The sequence below is a fragment of the Euprymna scolopes genome, chromosome 37 (assembly GCF_053919585.1).
Source record: "Euprymna scolopes isolate OS-2025 chromosome 37, ASM5391958v1, whole genome shotgun sequence".
NCBI classification, from domain to species: domain Eukaryota; kingdom Metazoa; phylum Mollusca; class Cephalopoda; order Sepiida; family Sepiolidae; genus Euprymna; species Euprymna scolopes.
Window position 1 is genome coordinate 59,916,228 of NC_136518.1, and position 21,139 is coordinate 59,937,366.

The 21,139-nt window shown below is 37.4% G+C and overlaps 1 protein-coding gene across 3 annotated transcripts in view; it reads left to right on the forward strand.

Annotated features, from left to right (window-relative positions):
- The window catches only part of LOC145261207 (cilia- and flagella-associated protein 74-like), a 2,330,915-nt gene that overhangs the window by 121,424 nt on the left and 2,188,352 nt on the right, over window positions 1–21,139 (forward strand). For all 3 annotated transcript variants that reach the window (XM_080119545.1, XM_080119548.1, XM_080119547.1), the window contains exon 13: window positions 14,362–14,492. In XM_080119545.1, the coding sequence (XP_079975671.1) occupies window positions 14,362–14,492 (131 nt within the window). The remainder of the gene's footprint in view (window positions 1–14,361; window positions 14,493–21,139) is intronic.

Below are 21,139 nucleotides of genomic sequence, written 5' to 3' on the forward strand. Positions count from 1 at the left end.
TTCAACAGAAACATTCCCAAGTTTTATAAGATACATCTAAAGAAGGCCGGAGGTTACATCGACCGAAACATTGTCAAATTGACACTCAAGATGAGAACAGTAGTCTGTAGAATCCAAATTCAATATCTGGAATATTATCACAAAAAAGATATCCGTTGAATATTAATCACGAATATTAACCAACTATGAATTTGATTATTCAAATGCAGACAAGGAATCATTGGCTATTGTGTGAACAACCTCTGGATCCTGACAATTTTGATTTGGAAAAAGATTTCTTTTGTGAAATGACTGTAGATCATTAGAATTTATATTCAATCCAAGAATAGAATTAGTCCAAGTCACGACATCAAGAATACAAAGATGAACAATAAGATTAATGACATTTGACTTTGATATACAAGCTAACGAAAAAAAATTCTGTACATTTTTAAAGGTAAAAAAACATCAACTTATATTTAGTCTTCAAAGTAATCGCCATCAGTATCCAGTATCTTCTGTCAACATGTTTCCAGCTGCTCAATCCCTTTGGAGTAGAACTCTGGTGTTTTGGAGGTAATGAAGTCTGTGAAGGTTTGGAATAAATCTGCTGCATTAGTAAAGGATTTCCTACGAAGATGATTGTCCAGAGAGTGGAAGAGGTGATAGTCAGATAGCACAAGATCAGGTGAATAAGATGTTTGGCACAAAGTCTTTGACCAAAGTTGCTGTATGGTATCCCTGACCACTTGTGTAATATGCGATCTGGCGTTGTCATGGAAGAAAAAAAAAAGAGAATGCACACCGGTGCTGGCTCCTTCTGGTACAATGTCTGTTGCACACGTTTCGATTGTTGCATGTATAGGTCTTCAGTTGGAAGTGGTCCATCATGAACTACTTGATGACCAGTCCACCAGACACAAAACATAATCTCATATGGGTATATAAGCGGTCTTGCATGTAAGGGACAGCATCCTGAGGAGACAAACAATCTCTGGAATACTTGGGAGTCTTGTGGAGATACTACTTTTCATCACTGGTAAGCACTTGATTAAATAAGGATGTGGTACAGTGGCAAGAAAGCAAACAGCTCTGAATGACATTTCTAAACACTTCTATCCTTCTAACATCTTTGATGTAAAGCATACCTTTTTTATGACATTGCACTGAAACACTGGGGGTGGGGGGGGGCCTCCTGGGTCATCGTCGACTACCTTCATAGAGATGGTGACATTAATGAATTCTCCAGTTTGCAAACCTATATCACCTAAGGAGAAGGTAGGCTATGCCTATCACCCAACTTTTATACTTATTCTTTGTCTATTAGCTGGGTGCAGCTACAATATGTGGAACTCACTTGAGACAATCTGTGCCTGGCCTTGATTCCTGACTAAGACAATGAACCCCAACTCCCTTTTTTTCTTTATATTTCTCTCACAAACAGAGCAAATGGCTTTTCTTACATGCTATTTATGTTCACTTAATTGGTTTAGAGTATTATTATAAACTTGTTGCAAAATGCACTTAAATTTAATTTCTCATCCTTATTTCCTGCTAGGATATATTATTAAATTAAATAAAATATAAGTTTCCATAAATCACAAAAAGATCCCTCCATGCTGAGCTGAAATGCTGACCAACAAATAGAAACATAACTGAACACGTGTTGTCGAAACTTTCATGGAAAACTCAAATAAACCTAGAACCCCATCTTCCAACGTAGACAACCTTCCAGAGGTTGAAACCCAATTACAGGAGACAAAACCGGACATATTCTTTCTAAGCGAAACTGGAATAGGACCGACCACTTCCCTAGATGAGTTCATAATTAACAGATACTCTAACTTAATAGCTAAATCTGACCCCCAAGATCGCCATGGACATGGAATATGTGTCTACATTAAAGATGGCTTCTTGTGTGGCAGGGATATCTCTAGAGAAGATCCTAATTTACCCTATCTGTGTTTCCGGGTTGCACTTGCTTACATCACTGCATTTATATTTGCCCTCTATCAGCCCAATAACAGCGGAGTTACTATCTTTAAGAGTATATCTGAGAAAATAGACCACATCCTGTCTGCACATCCCTTGGCTAACATCCACATCTGTGGTGACTTCAACGTCCATAACGTGGAATGGCTGACCCATTCAAATAAGACAGACGATGAGGGGAGGTTTTGTCATAATTTTGCCATTGCTTATGACCTCACTCAGATTGTTCGCGAATCCACCCATGTACCCGATACTACTGGTCAATATGCAAGCCTCCTAGACCTTTTTCTCTCAACTTCCCCTGAGCTATGTTCATGTTCCGTTCATTCTCCTCTAGGATCCTCCGACCACTCCGTCATATCAGTTAAGATAAAAATGAAATGTAATAAGTCCCCAGACGTACTCCTCCACCGTACTGTATACAGATACTCTATGACTGATTGGGATAGCTTCCGTACATTCATATCTGATTTACCTGTGCATTCCATGTTTAAAAAGGATGTGTCCTCTATAGTATCAGTTTGTACGGAATGGTTAATTGTAGGCATAGACCGATTCATACCATCAAAAACATTCCAACAAAAACCTAACAGCCAGCCATGGTTCTCCCCAGAATGTGCTGCTGCTATCGCGCACAGAAATCACTTTTTCCATAACTACCAACATAATAGATGCACTTAGACTAAAGCTGCTTTCAGGAACGCCAGCAACCACTGTAAAAGAGTAATAAAAAATGCAAGAGAGCTATATGCCCAGTCTGTTAAATCCAAAGTAGCTGATCAGCGGCTTGGTTCCCACCAGTTTTGGCAAATAACAAATAGAATCCTGAACAGAAGTGTGCGTTCTATCCCAACCATTATCAATGGACCAGAGGTCATCTCGTCAGCATCAGACAAGGCCAAACTATTTGCAGCTAATTCTACCCTATGCAACGAAGGCCATCAACTCCCTATATTTCCTCCTATGACACAGAACATGCTAGGTAACATACAAATATCTGTGCATGAGGTCGCCAAGCTAATCAAGAACCTTGATTCCAGTAAAGCAACTGACCCTGACGGTATCCCAATTATAGTGTTAAAAAAGCTTCAACCAGAACTTGCTCCCATACTTACGAAACTGTTTAAGCGTTGCCTTAAGGAGAAGTGCTTTCCAACTCCCTGGAAAACCTCATCAGTATGCCCTGTATTTAAGAATTCAGGTGATAAGTCATCTTCCTCTCAGTACAGACCAATAAGTCTCCTGTGTGTTATGAGTAAGTTGCTGGAATCCATATTAAATAGAGAAATAGTCAACCACCTCAGCAGAAATAACCTTCTTAGTGACACACAATATGGTTTCCGTTCTGCAAGATCTACCGCAGATGTGCTAATGGTTATATCTCACAGGATTAGTGAATCTCTTGACAAAGGCTTCCTTTCTAGGGCAATTGCTCTTGACATATCAAAGGCGTTCGACAAGGTATGGCATAAGGGCCTACTTCACAAGATTTCCAGCTACGGTATAACTGGAAATGTTTTCTCAATCATTAAATCATTTCTCTCTGATAGGCTCATAAGAGTAGTGGTCGATGGACAAAAATCAGAGGCCTGCAGTATTAATGCTGGAGTCCCTCAAGGGTCAATCCTGGGCCCAACTCTCTTCCTGATCTACATCAATGACCTCCCTAAACACATACTTAAATCATTCGTTGACATCTATGCTGATGACACGACCATCTACGGCAACACATCAAAGGCTGTAAATGCCAAAGCTCTCTCTGATTCTCACTCCTCTGATCTTGAGCGCGTAGTTCAGTGGGGGAAGACGTGGCTGGTTACCTTTAATGCATCTAAAACCAAACTCCTGTCTTTACATCATCAACGCTCTGATCCCCACCTGGCATCAATTGAAATGGATGGCTCTTGTCTAGGAGAAGCCCCATGTTTTGACAAGCTTCTGGGTTTGTCCTTTACTCCTGATCTGAAATGGAACACGTACATCAAGTCTGTTGCCAAGGTCGCTGGAAAGATTGTGGGATCCTTCTACCGCTCCAGAAGATATCTCACTACTGATGCAATTCTCTATCTATATAAAAGCCAAGTACGTCCAAGGATGGAATACTGCTGCCATATCTGGACAGGAGCTGCTAAAAACAGCCTATCCTGCCTTGACAGAGTACAAAATAGACTTCGTGACTTAGTGGGGGATGCTCTTTCTCTACCCACAGAAGAGACGTTGCGAGCCTATCCTTGTTTTATCGTTATTTCCATGGCAGGTGCTCGTCTGAACTCCAATCTCTGGTCCCCCCTTGCCAATCTTTCACGAAAAACACCCGTCTAGCTGAATCCACTGTGAAAAATTTTCCCCACTCTTTATCTGTGCCTAAATCCAAACGTACATTCCATGAACAAAGCTTCTTTCTTAGAACTGCACACCTGTGCAACTCTGTTCCGTCTGCCTGCTTCCCACCTAACTACAACCTGGATGTCTTCAAGTCCAACATTACCAAGTTCCTAATGAACCGCCCTCTTAAGTAAACACTTCATAAAATCTCCACACTAACGTAATGTACTTGCAATAACCCTTATCCCTGAGTGGCTTCCGAGCCTTGATAAGTGGTGACCACCGGGTAAAAAATAAAAGAAAAAAAAAAGAAATCCTTTTAATTCATTGCTTCGTAAGTACTACAAAATTATTGCTTATTTACCAAAACATGTTTTCCTGCTCTTAATTATTGATACTGCTTCACTCTTTTTGAAAACCATAAAATATAATTCTATGACTAAGTGTATGTTTAAATATAACGCCTACACTGGCCATATGTATATGGTTACTGATGTATGATACTAAAATAACTGGCACAAATATTTTTTTAAATGTCAGGTTTAAAAAGATAGTACTTTGCCTCCCAGACCCCTACCTGTGTCTGTTTTGCATGATAAACATTACAGATCCTTATATTCCTAAATTCTTCCCAAATTTCTGTATATCCTAATTGTATATTAATACTGTATTCTTGTAAGTTATATCATCTCTCCTGTTCCAATTAGACAAATAACCAATTGCTCTTCTCCCCAAGCTGTTATAAAATCATATACTTTGCACATACCTTGAGAGAGGGGGTTTAGCTTCTAGTCCGTAACTTTAGAAGGCTGACCTTTTATGCAACCAATAAATACTAAACATTTATAGATTTCTATTGTTAAAGCATGCATTAGCTTAACTTATATCTATATGCTATAGCTTATCTATAAAATAGATAACTATTAGCCATAGTTTGTACTTAGATTAAAAGTGATCTATATTAAGTAGCAACTCTATATCTTTCTTTCCCTTATATGGGTGAAAGTACTGGTGATTGTTTTTACATGAAAACTAACACCTGAAGCACATTTCGAATCGTACCCTAACTCTTTATACTATAATTTTCCAATGTATTCATTAATCCATAAACCATATTTAATCCTTGCTGAAGCCTAGTAGACATTAACCATAAATCTACACCCTATAATCATAATACCTTCACTCAAAACGTGTGAATAACCACATCTTCCAATCTTAATCCTATTTTGAGGAGTGTAACTTCAAATCAGATACTAATTAACTTTAATACTTGCTCGATTAATCCTAACTACCCATGTGTAAAAATATCTGGACTTTAAACCAGGTGTGGAGATAACCCTCTTTGTGACCCCTAGATCTGGTCAGGTCATCCATCAAGAATGAAAACTCTGATATATAAACCTGTGCCACTGATCTCATATGTCTTGACACCAAACAGGGGAAGGAGGCCTCCTCAGTCCTGGTCGACAACCTCCCTAGCCTGGTGACGCAATCCAATCACAAGTTTGCAAACCTAAACTGCTTAAGGAGTAGATAGTCTTTGCCTATCACCCGGCTTTCATACTTCTTTGTCTATTAGCCAAGAACAGAGGTGTGATCACAGAGACTCATTAGAGATGCCCAGTGCTTAGCCTTGTTTCCTGACTAGGGAAATGAATGTCGTCCCCCACATTCACCTCATTCCCTTCCCCTTAACCTGGCCATTTTGGGGGTGCTTGTTTACAATGTATGCTAACATGATTGGACTGGGCCACTCCTGTCTGACAGGTTTGAGGTTGCTGTTTCTGACTGATAGTACAGGATCCCTAACTCTTTGGTAGTGCTTAGAGTGGCTGCTCTATCATCAGTTGTATAATATCGGGATGTTTGTAGTTCCATGTCACGCATGGAAAGGGACCCTGCACTCATCTTTGGTGAGCATTCCCAAGGTCACATTCTTGTGGATGAGGAGAAGGCTGATGGTCTACTTGTGTTGTGTAATAATAGCTATGCATACCCGCTTTGTCTAGTACCTCTCACCCTAAACTGAAAGAAATTCCTTGGACTGGCTCAAGAGGGGAGTCCTCCACCACGATCAGGAAAGGGTTATAATGGCTGCTCAAGTCCAGGGATTGATGACCAATGCATTCAAGATGGCAGGTATCAGTGATGACAACAAATGAATTGGAAAGTGTAAGTCATCGTATATCAAGTTGCAAGGTTATTTCGGGAAATGGCTACTACACAGCAAGACATTATGGAGTATGTAAGTACTTCCTCTGGACCATCTGTAAAAAATTAAACATCCAGTGTAGCAGCAAATCCTGGGAACATCAACCTGAAAGAACAGTTGGAAATGACTTATATACCATGCATTGCAACCATGTAATTCCTACAGCCATCTACCTTGAAAAAGCTGCTGTCAAACCTAACATAGTTATATGGAATAAGTCAGAAAGAGTTGCAATTTTGATTGAAGTGAATGTCACTAATGATGGAGGTCTGAACAGAGCTGAAAGGGAGAAACAGACTAAATATCAAGGTCTCATGTATGATATGAAAAGAAATTGGAATCTTAGGGAGATATCAACAATACCAGTTATTATAGGTGCCACAGGGCTTACGAAGAAGAACCTGAAGTCCTACCTAACTGATATTCCTGGTGAATCAAGTGCAAAAGAGATCCAGACAATTGCACTTAAGGGAACAATGAGGATACTAAAAAGAGCTCTCGGTTGGTTTCAATAAAAAGCAGGGAAATGTTGGCAGCTGGTTTGGCTGCCTCATACCCAGCATTACAATCTTCAAAGAAAGAAAATGAAAAAAAAACAAAAAAAAACTATGAAATAAAATGTAATAATAGTTCAATCTAAAATAATGATCAAATCAGACACACACTTGAAAAACGATTCGCCTGCTTTCTTGAGGCTTGCATTTTACATATCTGAGGAGTTAGAACTAACTTATATGATGTAGAATCATTTCTTTCAGCAAACTTCCCGGATATCTTAGCACTAAGTGAAACTAACCTGCACTCCTCCATCCACTCTAACATCTTTAACATGTCTGGTTATCTTCCACTTTGTCATAAGAATTCTGATAGACACATGCACGGACTTGGAGTCTATATTTGTAACACTCTTCCCATGACTAGGGAATCTAAACTAGAATCAGATGGCCAGGCCTTCATGTGCTTTAAACTAAGTTTACAACATAGTGTTGACTACCTATATTTTCTTTATCACTCTCCCTCGACCCAGGGCTATACTCTAATTAATAGTGTCTTTGACAGCATAGATGTAGCACTCTCCCTTGATACTAACGCCAAAATACATGTATTTAGTGACTTTAACGCCTACCACAATAATTGGCTTGACTTCTCTAATTACGCAGACAAAGCTGGTAGCATCATCCATAACTTTTCTATACCCCATTCCTTGACACAGACAGTAACGTTCCCGATCTGTCTTCCAGATTGTCAGAACCAGCAAGCCTCACTTTTGGATCTATTTCTGACAACAGTTCCTGAGGATTGTGTAACAAATACTCATTGCCCACTCGGGTATGCTGATCATGCTGTGATAATGATAGACATCACTCTAAACTTTTGACCCCCAAGTTGAAGAGTCATTGCTCAAAACGACAAGGTACTAAAATAAGGCTGACTGGGATGCCATTAGAGATCACGTCAGAGATGGGGAAATATCTTTTCTCTTCCTTCGGAACAGTGCACAAATGAAACCACTGAATGGTGCAAAGTGACAATTGAAGCACATGTTCGCACACAGAAGTTCTATAGCAAACCCCAGTTGTTTTAATAAGCCATAATTCATAATTAACTGAACAAGTCACCATATATATATCTCCCTCATCCCCCCCCCTTTTTTTTTTTTTTTGCTTCAATCACTCTCTGGTATTTCTTAATATCACTGAGTATTAAGGAAAGAAATGACTTTTTTTTTTCAGCATGGCCATCTATTTTACATACTGTGTCTGCATACATTAAACATAAAATAGATAACAAAATCAATGGTTTACTTCTACTTGTGCAGCTGCCGTTGCTCAGAAGCAATATGCATACCGCAGATTTATCCGGCATAAGTCCAGTATAAACAGACAAAAGCTTATAGAAGTAATTGTAAGAAAGAAGTAGCAACAGCTAAGAAAGAATATACTGAAATCACCAGAAAATGCGTTGAAGCGCAGAAATTAAGGACTTCAGGAAAATCAGTGTAGTAAATAATGGGCAATCAACAATTCCCCCACTATCCAACAATCATGAGATTTGCATGGCAACCGAGAAAAAGCTAACATGCTTACCTGTCAGTTTGTTTCAAACTCTACTCTGGACCCAGCAAACCACACTCTCCCTGATTTTCTTTTACGAACAGAAACCACACGGGATGATTTGAAAATCACCCCTTCTCACGTACATGATATCATTTCCAGTTTAAAACAGAATTTTATCGCAAATCGTTCTTCTAAAATGTCTTTGCATCCTGATTGCATTTTTGAAATTTACCAGCTGTAAGTCGGGCTTTAGTAGGGTGTATTCCAGTTCCTGCTGTAGCTGTTCATTTGAACCTGAAATCATAAAAAATAGCCAGTTATCTTATAAGATGTACAGCAATAAAATACTGAAGTTTTAATTTTAAATGCCTGTACAAAAAATGTCTAGAACATTATTGAAGGCACCTTGTATATTTATAGACTTTTCCATTCATTTAAAAATGCCCAGTCACAAGGCACATTTTTATCAAAGATAAAGTATAATTTAATTACTGTAACTATTTCAATAAAACTTTTTCAAATTTGGGTTTATCTTAAGTAGGTAGCCACTAGAGTGAATGTGGTATTTTGGTGATATTTCTAATTAAGAGTAGGACAGACAATTTTAAGTATTTGTGGCCAAGGATTTCTTTCTTTTGATTTTATTACGGTCTTATTTAAGAAAGAAAGAAATTTATATGAAAATTACCAAAAGGGACTTGCTTTATTTTTTATCTCTTCAGAAGGTTAGATATATGACCAGATATTAAGTTGAAAAGGCAGTGCACTAAGATTAGTATAATCTAGCCTACAAAAATGCTTGAGCAGCCCTGTTGGTAGGAGTGCCTCAGGCGATTAGAGATAAACTAACCTCTTCTCAAAGGGAAGACAAAGCCTAGCAGGGTGGATCTCTTGAGATTGAAAACTCAGACGTTGGGACAAGATCAAAGTGTAGTATCTGTTCTTCAGATGCTGCAAGCTATGACTCGCTATGACTAGCAAAGACCAGATGTGGGGGCAACCCCACATGCCTGACCATTAACCAGCTCCCATTTCCCACCTCTCGGGAGCTGGTCCCCTTTTTCCCTTCCCTCTCCCTTCACTCCTCACATTAAAAATCGGCCTTGTGCCTAATTTGCTCGGTGGGGGAGCAAATAAATACCATCTGTTCTTCAGATGCTGCACTTCAATTTCTTGTTCTCGGTCAGTGGAGGAGAAATCCTTCACGACTGAGACAATTTTTATTTTTGTTCCTTTTCTCCACATTAAAAAAACACCCTGGTGTCTAACTCTGTCCCGTGGGGAGGCATTGTAAATAGGATCTCTTGAGATTGAAAATGACAACAACTCAGTCAAACAGCTACAAAATCACTGTTGGACTGATTGCCGAGAACGTATCTGTGATAATTCGTATTATTTGGATTAGTTGGACTACTATTCTCATCTTGAGTTGAGTGTTTGACAGAAAGTTTCCCAAATTTACAATATACACCCAAAGGAGGCCAGAGGTCACATTGATCGAAAGATTGTGTAAATAACACTCAAGATGAGAACAGTAGTCTGAAAAGTTCAAATGACATAAATTATGAATCCTCATCTGAAAAATTCAGAAACATAATATGTCTGAAATAAGTTATTAATGAAATGTTTATTATTTTAAATTTTGGTTTCACGTAGGGAAATTTATAAAGTGATAACGAGCTGATTAAAGCAGCTAGTATATATATATATATATATATATATATATATATATATATATATATATTTGCTTACTGTATTTTTGGGAAAGAGTTCCGACAAAGTGCTCGATTATCATTAACGGTTTCTCGTTGGGCTTGAAACCGACGGTACCAATGTTTTTCTGAACTTCTGTAAAACTAATAAATAAATAAATATAAATATATATATATTACATACAGTATGACCCCAAAAAACGGGCCCCAACTCTAATTAGACCCCGTTTCTTAGTGCTTTGTCCGAATGAAATGAAACTTTGGTCATAACGAGTTTATTATATTCAAAACATCACATCAAAACACTAGGGTCTTTGGCCTTTTTTTTTCTCCGTTCTACGCCATATGTTCTAGATGGTCTCCATTTAGCTTCTTTTTTTTTGGGGGGGGCACCCTGTATATATATACACACATACACACACACAGTCACTTTATACGTTTAAAGATTTTTTTTTTCTATTGGCTTATGAATCTAATTGGATTTTTCAGCTGATATTTTATTAAAAATGTTTCGGTAATAGAATTTTCTGCAGCTTTTATTTAATTTTATTTTCGTTTTTAGTTTCGACTCTAAATACGAAATCTTGAAAATATGCGTCCGATTTTTCTGAAATTTAACATGGTGGTGTACGACATTACTCACGTCTGTTTTGACTTCAGTTGTTTTGGGTGTGAGTGTCTATATATATACTAAAATAAATGTCCCCACCCCCGACAAAAGAAGGATAGACCTGTAAATTCACCCTTGTCCGCACTTTTCTCAATAACTATGTCTTGGAATTTTTTGAAATTTTCCACAAATATTAAACATGATATGAGTAGCAAAGTAACAGAACCGATTTTCCGGAAAAACTCCAGTTGCCCTCCTAGGGGTGCCTTTCGTGTTAAAATAGCTAAAATTCACACTTTTGTGCTTATTAAAAAAAATTGATGCCTTGTATTTTTATAAAACTTTCTGAAAAGTTGTGACTTACTGATTTCTATATAATTTTGTCTGTCTATACTTCGCGATAATTCTTGGGTGTGCCCCAGGGGCTCTTTCAGGGTTAATAAAAACACTCAATTTTTGGGACTATTTTACCATATTGTTCAAAATTTTCTGTGTATGTCTATTTGGCAGTTTTGCATGGTGCTGAACACAGATTTAAATATGTTAAGGCCTTGGGGACTTTTGGGGCTAAATGGGGAGGGAAGGGGGCAAATGATGGACTTAGTCATTTTTTTTTTTTTTTTTTTTTGCATGGCATGGTGCAGAACTCAAATTTACATATGTTAAGACCTAAAACTGCACTGTTTGTTCATTTTCACCAGGATTTGACTTTCCCTGGGGACTTTTGGGGTTAAACAGGGGGAGGCAATGCTGAACTTTGTCATTTTTTTTATGCCTTGTTCACTGCGCACTCACGGGGGACCATGCGTGCTTCACTTGTTATTTATGTTTTTACAGACTTTACATATCTTCACTACCTTTGTTTTTTCTTTCTTTTCATTTTTTTTCCTTTTTTTCATTTCATATAATAAACTTTCTGGCAATTCTTTTTAGGTTTCGTCTCTGAGAATTTGTTTAGTGAGCTTCTGCTATTCAACGAAACATGTGTAATACATAATATAAGAAAAAATAAAGCATCCGTAAAAGAACAAGAATATAAATAAAAATTTATGAGTGGGAATTAATTCCATCTTTTTGTTGTTGTTGTTTTTTTTTTTTAATTATAGTTAACTAGCATGGATACCTGGTGTTGCCCGGCTCCTCATGAAGTTCTGTTTGGACACACCTGCTATACTAAGGATATTGAACACTCTTTCATTATTATATGTCACCTCCATTCTGGTTAATGTCGATACCCCCACAACAATTTAAAAAATAAATAAAAGGTACGGTAAAAATGGATAAAAACACGAAAATGTAATCACCCCAAAAGAGAAGTATGTGACAACCTCTCATGCAGATATTTCGGTAGAAGGAATATGAAGAGAAAAGGCTATTCTCTGGATATTGAGCACTTTTTGTTGCCCGTGTGCTGGACAAAAATCAAAATCCAAACAACTTTTCTTTCAATCAAAATAGCAGGGAGTATCTGTGCGACCGGAAAAAAAAAGTGAGCTATGATGGGCTGGCTGGCTTAAACGTGAAATGTGAAAAAAGTCAAAAATTTACAGACAAACGTTTTTGCCCCTACGGCCACGACTGCTTATGAGGCCATGACGTTGAAAAATAAGCTATTTAAACATAGTTTTAATTTAATATGCATGCGTGACTTGCAAAAAGAGAGACGCGAAAAACGGGCCTCCCTTCCAAAAAATGGTCCTGTTGACGGCCACAGAATGAATCTTTTTTTTCTAATTTTTACATATTATGCATCCGGGAATTTCCCTTTTAGATAATACCAGTTTTGACCTGGTCAGATGCGAATGACAAAAGTTTTTGGCAGACATACACACAGAGACAAGTCCCCTTTATATATATATATATATATATATATATATATATATTGTTGCAATATTTTGAACGATTCTATTTATAAACGATGCTGCTAGGAACTGACGAATTGAATTAATTCACATTCTGCTACCAACCAATCAGAAACCAGAATTGCTTCATAAATATTAAACCTTTTCTGGAGCAATTTCACGTTTTTTTTTTCCCCCCGTCTCGACACGGTAAGAATATTTTGCTCTGTGGAACTGTCTACTGCAAAAAAGTCACCTCTCAAAACTTGTTTAGAACAACGAGCCATCGGAAACTGTTCTGTCTACTGCAAACCAGTCACCTCTCAAATCTTGTTTAGAACAACGAACCATCGGAAACTGTTCTGTCTACTGCAAACCAGTCACCTCTCAAAACTTGTTTAGAACAACGAACCATCGGAAACTGTTCTGTCTACTGCAAACCAGTCACCTCTCAAAACTTGTTTAGAACAACGAACCATCGGAAACTGTTCTGTCTACTGCAAACAAGTCACCTCTCAAAACTTGTTTAGAACAACGAACCACCGGAAACTGTTCTGTCTACTGCAAACCAGTCACCTCTCAAAACTTGTTTAGAACAACGAACCATCGGAAACTGTTCTGTCTACTGCAAACCAGTCACCTCTCAAAACTTGTTTAGAATAATGAGCCATCGGAAACTGTTCTGTCTACTGCAAACCAGTCACCTCTCAAAACTTGTTTAGAACAACGAACCATCGGAAACTGTTCTGTCTACTGCAAACCAGTCACCTCTCAAGACTTGTTTAAAACAACGAACCATCTGAAACTTTTATCAAACTAAACATGGCTTACACTTCTAGATATATATATATGGCAAAATGTGTATGTGTGTGTGTTTGATATCTCGCAAAAACTTCCGACAGATGTGTTGGAACATGACAAAATTGGTACCATTTTATAGCTCGATGTCTCAGATGACAAATGTTGAAAAGTTGGCTAAAAACATTAATTCCGTCACTCTCAACTGGGCCTTTATTTTTACAAGTGGGGGGGGGTCGGTTTTTGCGTCGACATTTTCGCAAATCATCTCCCTTGGATTGACTACTCTTAATTTGAACGCTCGTGACTTCTGGTTTTGCGATGAACGCATCAGCTAAGACGTTAGGTTTTTTTTCACCTTCTTTTACTCCTTCATGTCATCAGTTTGAGCCTGCCTACTACCAATTTTATTTTTTAACACCTCTCCCCACCCGGGCTGCCTACTGTTGTTTTGATTTCCCCCCCCCCCAACCTCTCAACACCCCCACTACTACCACTTTTTTTTTTAACACTTCTCTCTACTTGGGCTGCCTACTGTTGTTTTGATTCCCATCCCCTAGGGTTCCTTACTACACCACCTCTCCACACTTGGTCAATGCCGGGTACCTCCGCTAGTGTGTATATATATATATATATATATATATATATATATATATATATATATATATATATATTGCCTGTCTAGCCGCACTGATGAGCTGTGAAACAGTACTGTATATGGATGACTCTCTCTCTCTCTCTCTCTCTCTCTCTATATATATATATATATATATATATATATATATATATATATAAACATTAATTATAATGTATATATGCATTCTTTTTTTTTCAGATGATGATGCCGATGATAATATGGCAGCCCCTGAATTTGAGGGTCTGTGGAATCGCCAAGAATCTACGTCAAAATTAAAGACTGAGACTAACGCAGCAAGAGAAGGCAAACGGCAAAGTAAAATGGAAAAGGTAAGATGATAATTGAAAATTTCGAATACTTTTCTTATATCTTGGTTGTCATTTTCACAACGTTTCGGCCGATGTGACCTCCTTCTTCTTCAGGTGCATCTTTTCAAACTTTGTAACTTTTATGTTAAACTTGAGAACCTATACAGAATTTTGAAGTGTGCAGCTCAATGGATAAAAGCGTTTAGTAATAAACAGTTCTAAAATGACTGTCTTCTGGCAGTTGAAGGTTCAAAGTTAAATACAAGTGATAATAATAAATAACTAATGATCAACTCCTCTACTTAGTCATGGCTAACAGAACGAATTTACTTGTCTCCTTACGAGGGCAGAGTTAAACATGACGTCAGTTTTTAACGTGAGGAAAATGCAGCTTCCTAGAAAAAGGCATACTGAATTGGGACAAAAATTAGAATTACATGTCGAGAAGGATTTCTCCTTTACTGATTAAAGATGGTAACGGTAAAGTGTAGCATCAGAACAGATACTTTACTTTGATCCTAACCAAAATGCCAAGGAGAAATAACATCTCTGAATAAGTCTTGGGTTTGGCACATAGATAGCGCCATGAATAAGAAACCCATGCGATTTTTATAAAGTACGAACCTTCATATGTGCCCAAATTTGATTTATTAGTTCGGATTATTAGTTTATAAATCACGGTTATTAAAGTGGATCTACCTTTATAAATTTCAAAACAATTGAAAAAATCTGAATTTCGTATGTTCCTATTTACAATGCCTCCCCACGGGACAGAGTTAGACACCAGGGTCATTTTTTAACGTGGAGTTTCGTATGTTGGTAAAACAGTTTTCTGATGGGAAAAATACTGTTAAAAAAAAGCAATAGCTGTAAGTGTGATTTGGACTCTGATTTTTAAACAGGGTGGTACAGACACAAATGATGCTGAATCAAATTCGGTACTTATCCCTAAAAACATAGTAAAAACCACATACTTGTTTTGGCCAATCATAAATTAAAATTGCAATAAGATAGCAGAAGAGTTTGTGTACTCATCATCTATAAGATAAATCTCACTTGTCTGTTTAAATGTATATATGTATGTATGTATATGCGTATGTTTGTATGTCTGCCTAAAACTTTCGACAGAGGCGACGGATTTTCACAAGATCGGTATCGTTTTGAAGTTCGCCCTTTGGACGACAAATATGGAAAAATTAGCTGAAAACATTAATTCCTTCACCCTCAATTGGGGACTTTTCTACAGGGAGGAGTCGTTTTTTTCACCAATATTTTCGAAAGTCATCCCTTCTTTTTGATTGACTAGCTTTAATTTAAACCTTTGCCACTTCAGGTTTGGCGATGGACGCAATGGCAAAGACGTCACTTTTTTTTTTTTTTTTTACATTCTTTTCCTCCTTTGCGGTACGGGTTTGAGCCTGCCTGCCTGCCTGCCTGCCTACTACAACTTTTTTTTTTTTTGCTCAACATACACCTCCAAACACCCGGGCAATGCCGTGCACCCAGGCTAGTTTTACATAAGAGATTTGTTAATTAGAAAGCTGTGTTCAAAGTGGGAGCTGCGTTTGCTCCCAGTCAATGAAAAACAACAATGTGTTGACGATTCATAATATTTTTTGCAACTATTTCAATGCAAGAAAAAAGGTTTACACATTAATGTAGCATTATTGGTGACACTGCTTTGTGGAACAGCCAACCAGGGGTAGTGAAGGTGTCTGTCATATTCGGGATTTAAGATACCGTGGACAAAAAATTCAGACGGTATATAGACGTACATATTTTTGATTTCTCCTTTGCTTGTTTTTTTTCTTTTTTTTTTGTACTAAAATGTCACTGCTTATCAAAGCTTGGGGGCCACTTGAGGATAAGTGTTTAAGCGATTGGTGGTTATGATAGTCTCCACAAGAGGACCGGAGGAATCAATGAGAGGGATGAGCTAAACATTATTAAATTCATTCACGAGGACGACTCAACAAGTGTTTGTTCACACTAGACGAAAACTACCATGTTGTAGTCGGTTAGGAAGCAGACTTATGGTATCTTGTTTCACAGGTGGGATATTCTAAGAAAAGAAGTGTTCTTCATGGAAGTTTCATTTGGTTTTTTAGTAAGGAGAGAGAGAGGGGAGGAGAGACAGAGAGAGAGAGGGGAACGTTCCTTGTTGTGGCTTTAGCTAGACGAGTTCTTATATATATATATTATTCCTTAATTGGAATTCATTTTTTGAGATGAGCATTATATATTAATTTATTTTTATTTCGGACTATTAGTCTCATCTTTATTAGTTGTTGAAGATAGCGGTTTCAATCCCACCCAAAGCGTGCCAGAGGTTAATTGGTCAAAATGTGGTGAGACGACAACAACTACGGATGGCAGTGATGGCTGAGAATGCAGTTAGGAGATTCGAAGTTCCTATCCGTCGCGGTTACCACCTGACGAAGGCCAGAGGAAGTTGGCCGAAACGTTTTGAACCAATAAAAAGACGAGTTCTTGTTGTGAATGTTTTACAGGGGTGAACTAGGTTATGGAATTCAATCGCATTCTATAAAAATAATGCTACAGAGGAGATAGACTAGCAGTACCTTGCTCATGGGAAAGTGGTTGTATAGACGAGATGAGAACATATCCCACTAGATTGCAAAGTCGATTTTGTACTTTGTCAAGACAAGAAAGAGTACACCGAGTGTGGCACAATGGAGAGTGCTCCTTTTGGGGGAGCTGAAGGCTTCTACATTAATAAACCTTGCGCCTAACTTGGTCTGCACTTGTGTAGAAGCAAACACACATTTCAGTGAGGACACATTTTTTAAAGGTTGAACCGTCGGCACACAAAGATTGACAGGTGTTTATGAATCTAATGCGCAATTAAAGTTAAGCTATTATAATTTGAAAAACAAAATATGGGCGATGAAACATATCTCTCTCTCTCTCTCTCTCTCTCTCTCTCTCTCTCTCTCTCTCTCTCTCTCTCTCCTTATCTCTCTTTCTTCATTGAAAGAGAGAATTAAATATAATTCTATTGTTTTAAAACGGTTGAAGCTTGCACCCTGTACACGCTGTAGTAGTTTGGTGTGCACGCAATGGTCGACTGAATATGCTCTCTTATTGTTAAAGGCTAAATAAATTATATATTTTTTATAAAAATGCATTTGTTCGCTATTTTTGTACAAGCGTTCGATTTCAGCATTAGGTCCCAGCCAGTAATGCTGACGATGGAAATGTCTATATGTAGAAGGTTTTGTTAGGAGTCGGATACTTTTTTTTTTTTTTTTTTTTTTTAGAGCAGTAGAATTATTTAACCTTTTTTCTCAGCAACCTTAGCAACAGATTTGATAAAAGTCTTTCACTTTTGGTCTGGGTTGAAAGTCGATTCTAAAAGCTTATGTAAGAATGGAGCTTCTTTGAGAGAATTGTTGCACTTTACTATGTTTTGCCAATAAATTTGATTCGAGAAGTTACAAAACGTTGTTAGAAAATGAGAAAAGTATTCTGAATAATCCAAACAAATCTGATCTATTATTGATCATTGGAATTTCTCCTTCGTTAAGTAAATCTTTTACAAGGAATTATTTACATCAGTTATTGTGTGCCCATCAATTGTGCAGGCTCTAATCATTATCTCGTTTTGCTGATCTGAAATCGTTACTCGATTCTGGTATCGGTTTGAATGGAAGTTGCATAGTTTCAGTCAATGTTGCAGATAAAAAGGTTTTCTTTCCAAATCAAAACCACAACTCCAGTTTAAAACAAGTAACAAATTTATTTACCCAATTGTTTGTTTTTCTATACTTGCGCCCCCGTCACCCCCTTCCAATACTACTGTTAAAATTTATTATTGGAATTTATTGTTGTTAATTTGTGGCTTGTGATTCGCTTGCTATTTTTCCTCCAAATAAACGCATTCTCCAATTTTGAATCAATATCTGCCCACATTCTTTTGCAAAAGAAAAACAAACTTTCGACGCCAATCCATTTTAGTATACTTTTCAAATAGTCATACTAATAAATGCGTCACCTAGCATCGAATTTTAGCAAAAGGGGTAGATAATTTTCATTCAAATCAAGTCGGGAATGACTCGAGGAAATTAGCCAAGTTGCTCAAGAATTACATGCATTTACTTTTCCAACTGAATTCTTTCATTTTTCAGTTAGTGAGAGGGGAACCTATCGCGATACAATCCCCTTAACAGGTCAATTGAACATATATTATGTAGAATATTTACATTATTATCATTTTTTTAATGGCAAGTAGACAATGCATTGTGGATGCGTTGTCAGCAGCTCCCATAACTCTTGCTTTTCCTAATTTGTCTCTCAGTCCTGATTTTGAATGAGTGATTTTTCTGACAAAGGTAGAAGAAAAAGCTGTAGTCTCTAGGTTTGCCTGAGATATCGGAAATTTTCTGTTTCTATTTCTATCCTTGTAGCCATGTCCCAAGGCTGCTGGAAAAATGGTGGGATTGTTCTACCGTCCCAGTAGATATCTCACTGCTGATGCAATTCTCTATCTGTATAATAGCCAAGTATATCCAAGGATGGAGTACTGTTGCCACATCTGGGCAGAAGCTGCTACGAGCAGCTTATCCTGCCTTGAAAGAGTTCAAAATAAACTTTGTAGCCTAGTGGGGTATGCCCTTTTCTCTTCCTTGCAACCTCTTTCCCACAGAAGAGACGTTGTGAGCCTGTCTCTGCTTTATCGTTATTTTCATGGTAAGTGCTCGTCTGAGCTCTAGTCTATGGTCCCTACTGGCCTTTCATGAAAATCACTCATCTAGCTGAAAATACCATTAATATTTTCCCCCACTCTTTATCTGTGCCTAAACCTAAATGTAGATTCCATGAACAAAGCTTCTTTCTTAGAACTGCACGCCTGTGGAACTCTATTCCGTTTTCCTGCTTTCCAACTGACTATAATATGGTCGTCTTCAAGTCCAATGTGAATAAGTTCTTGTTGAGCCATCCCCTTAAGTAATCCAATTTACTAAATTTCCACTACTAATGATTACTCCGATATTTTCCCGTTGACTACTGTACACTCATTAATCCTTTTCCTCGAGTTGCCTCTGGGTGTTGATAAGTGGTGATTCCTTTGTAAAAAAGAAAATTAAAAAAAAAAAGACTTCTGCTGGAATATATATATATATATATATATATATGTATGTATATATATATATATATATATATATATATATATATATATATATATATATATATCACAGGAACCATTCTAGAAACACCGTTTCAGATAATAAGCTGCCAATCTATGGACATAAAAAATTGATTAACATATTATTTTTGTTTGTTTTTTTTTGGGGGGGGAGAAAGATTCAGAGTTTGACAAGACACACATGAAGAAGGTCGGAGGTTATATCGACTGAAACGTTTTGTAGATAACACTCAAGATGAGAACAGTAGTTCAAAGAAGCTCGATAATACAAATTATTAATCCGCAACAAAAATAAATCCAGAAACATAATTAAGCATAAAAGCCCAACAGGTGGATCGTGCCTAGAAATGCTTCGGACTTCTTATCTGTATGTGTACAAGTAATGATAACTCTCTTGTATTTACAAGGCTCTGAAGTCCAACGGAGCTAAAAATAAATCACATAATGTCCACTCTGATTCAAGACTTTGCTATCTATTGACCATTGACCAGTAAACGCGAGGTTGGACCGTTGCCCTATAAACCAAACTATGTACTGATTTTATGTACCATACAAATTATAGTTCTTTATCATTTTTTTTTACTCTGTTGTTGTCAGTTTGGGGCCGGTGAAGTGAGAGTGGGGGTTCTGTTTCGATGCTCTTGAGAGTTTCTGTATTTAGAAAATAATCTGAAAAGATTCTGTAGATTGGTATTGTCTGGAGACTAGCCATTTCTGATGAAGCCGGTCATAAGGTGCAGTATGAATGACCTTTGAAACATGGCGTAGTCAGATCAAGAAAGAGAGTGAGAGAGAAAGAGAAAGTCTGTTGATATTCAAAAAGTTGAAAGGTTAGCTAGTCAGCCGACAACAGCGAAATAATTCTTAGTATCGACAATAAAGTATACATGATTCTAGTTTAGTTATTTAAAAAAAAAAATTTCTTTTAGATTTGACAAATTAAAGTTTGTGAAACTTCATTTTTTTTATATATACTAGCATTTCAGCCCGGCGTTACCCGGGTGTTTGGAGGTGTATGTTGAGCAAAAAAAAAAAGGCGGTCAATTTTTTTTAACTTTGACCCCTATTATGACCCTTAAATGTTATTGTTTTGAGCTCAAATCGAGTTATTAAGTTAGATCCATGTCGAACGAACCTATATCTAAAATTCCAAGTGCTTGGACTCCAAATTGTCAGAGGAGTATGGTAGAGTTCTCAAAGGTTAAATAGCTGAACTTTGACCCTTTAACAGCAAAATTTCTGGCCAAAAACCGATCACAAAGATTTTCCCAAATCTCAGTACCCTGTATATCAAATTTCGAGTCTTTATACTTAAAATTGACAGAGTTATTGCGTAGGAAAATGTACACAGGCAGATACACAGACACGATTACTTTTATAGATATACTAGCATTTCAGCTCGGCGTTGCCCGGGTGTTCGGAGGTGTATGCTGAGAAAAAAAAAAAAAAACGGTCAATTTTTTTAACTTTGACCCCTGTTATGACCCCTTAACATTTATTG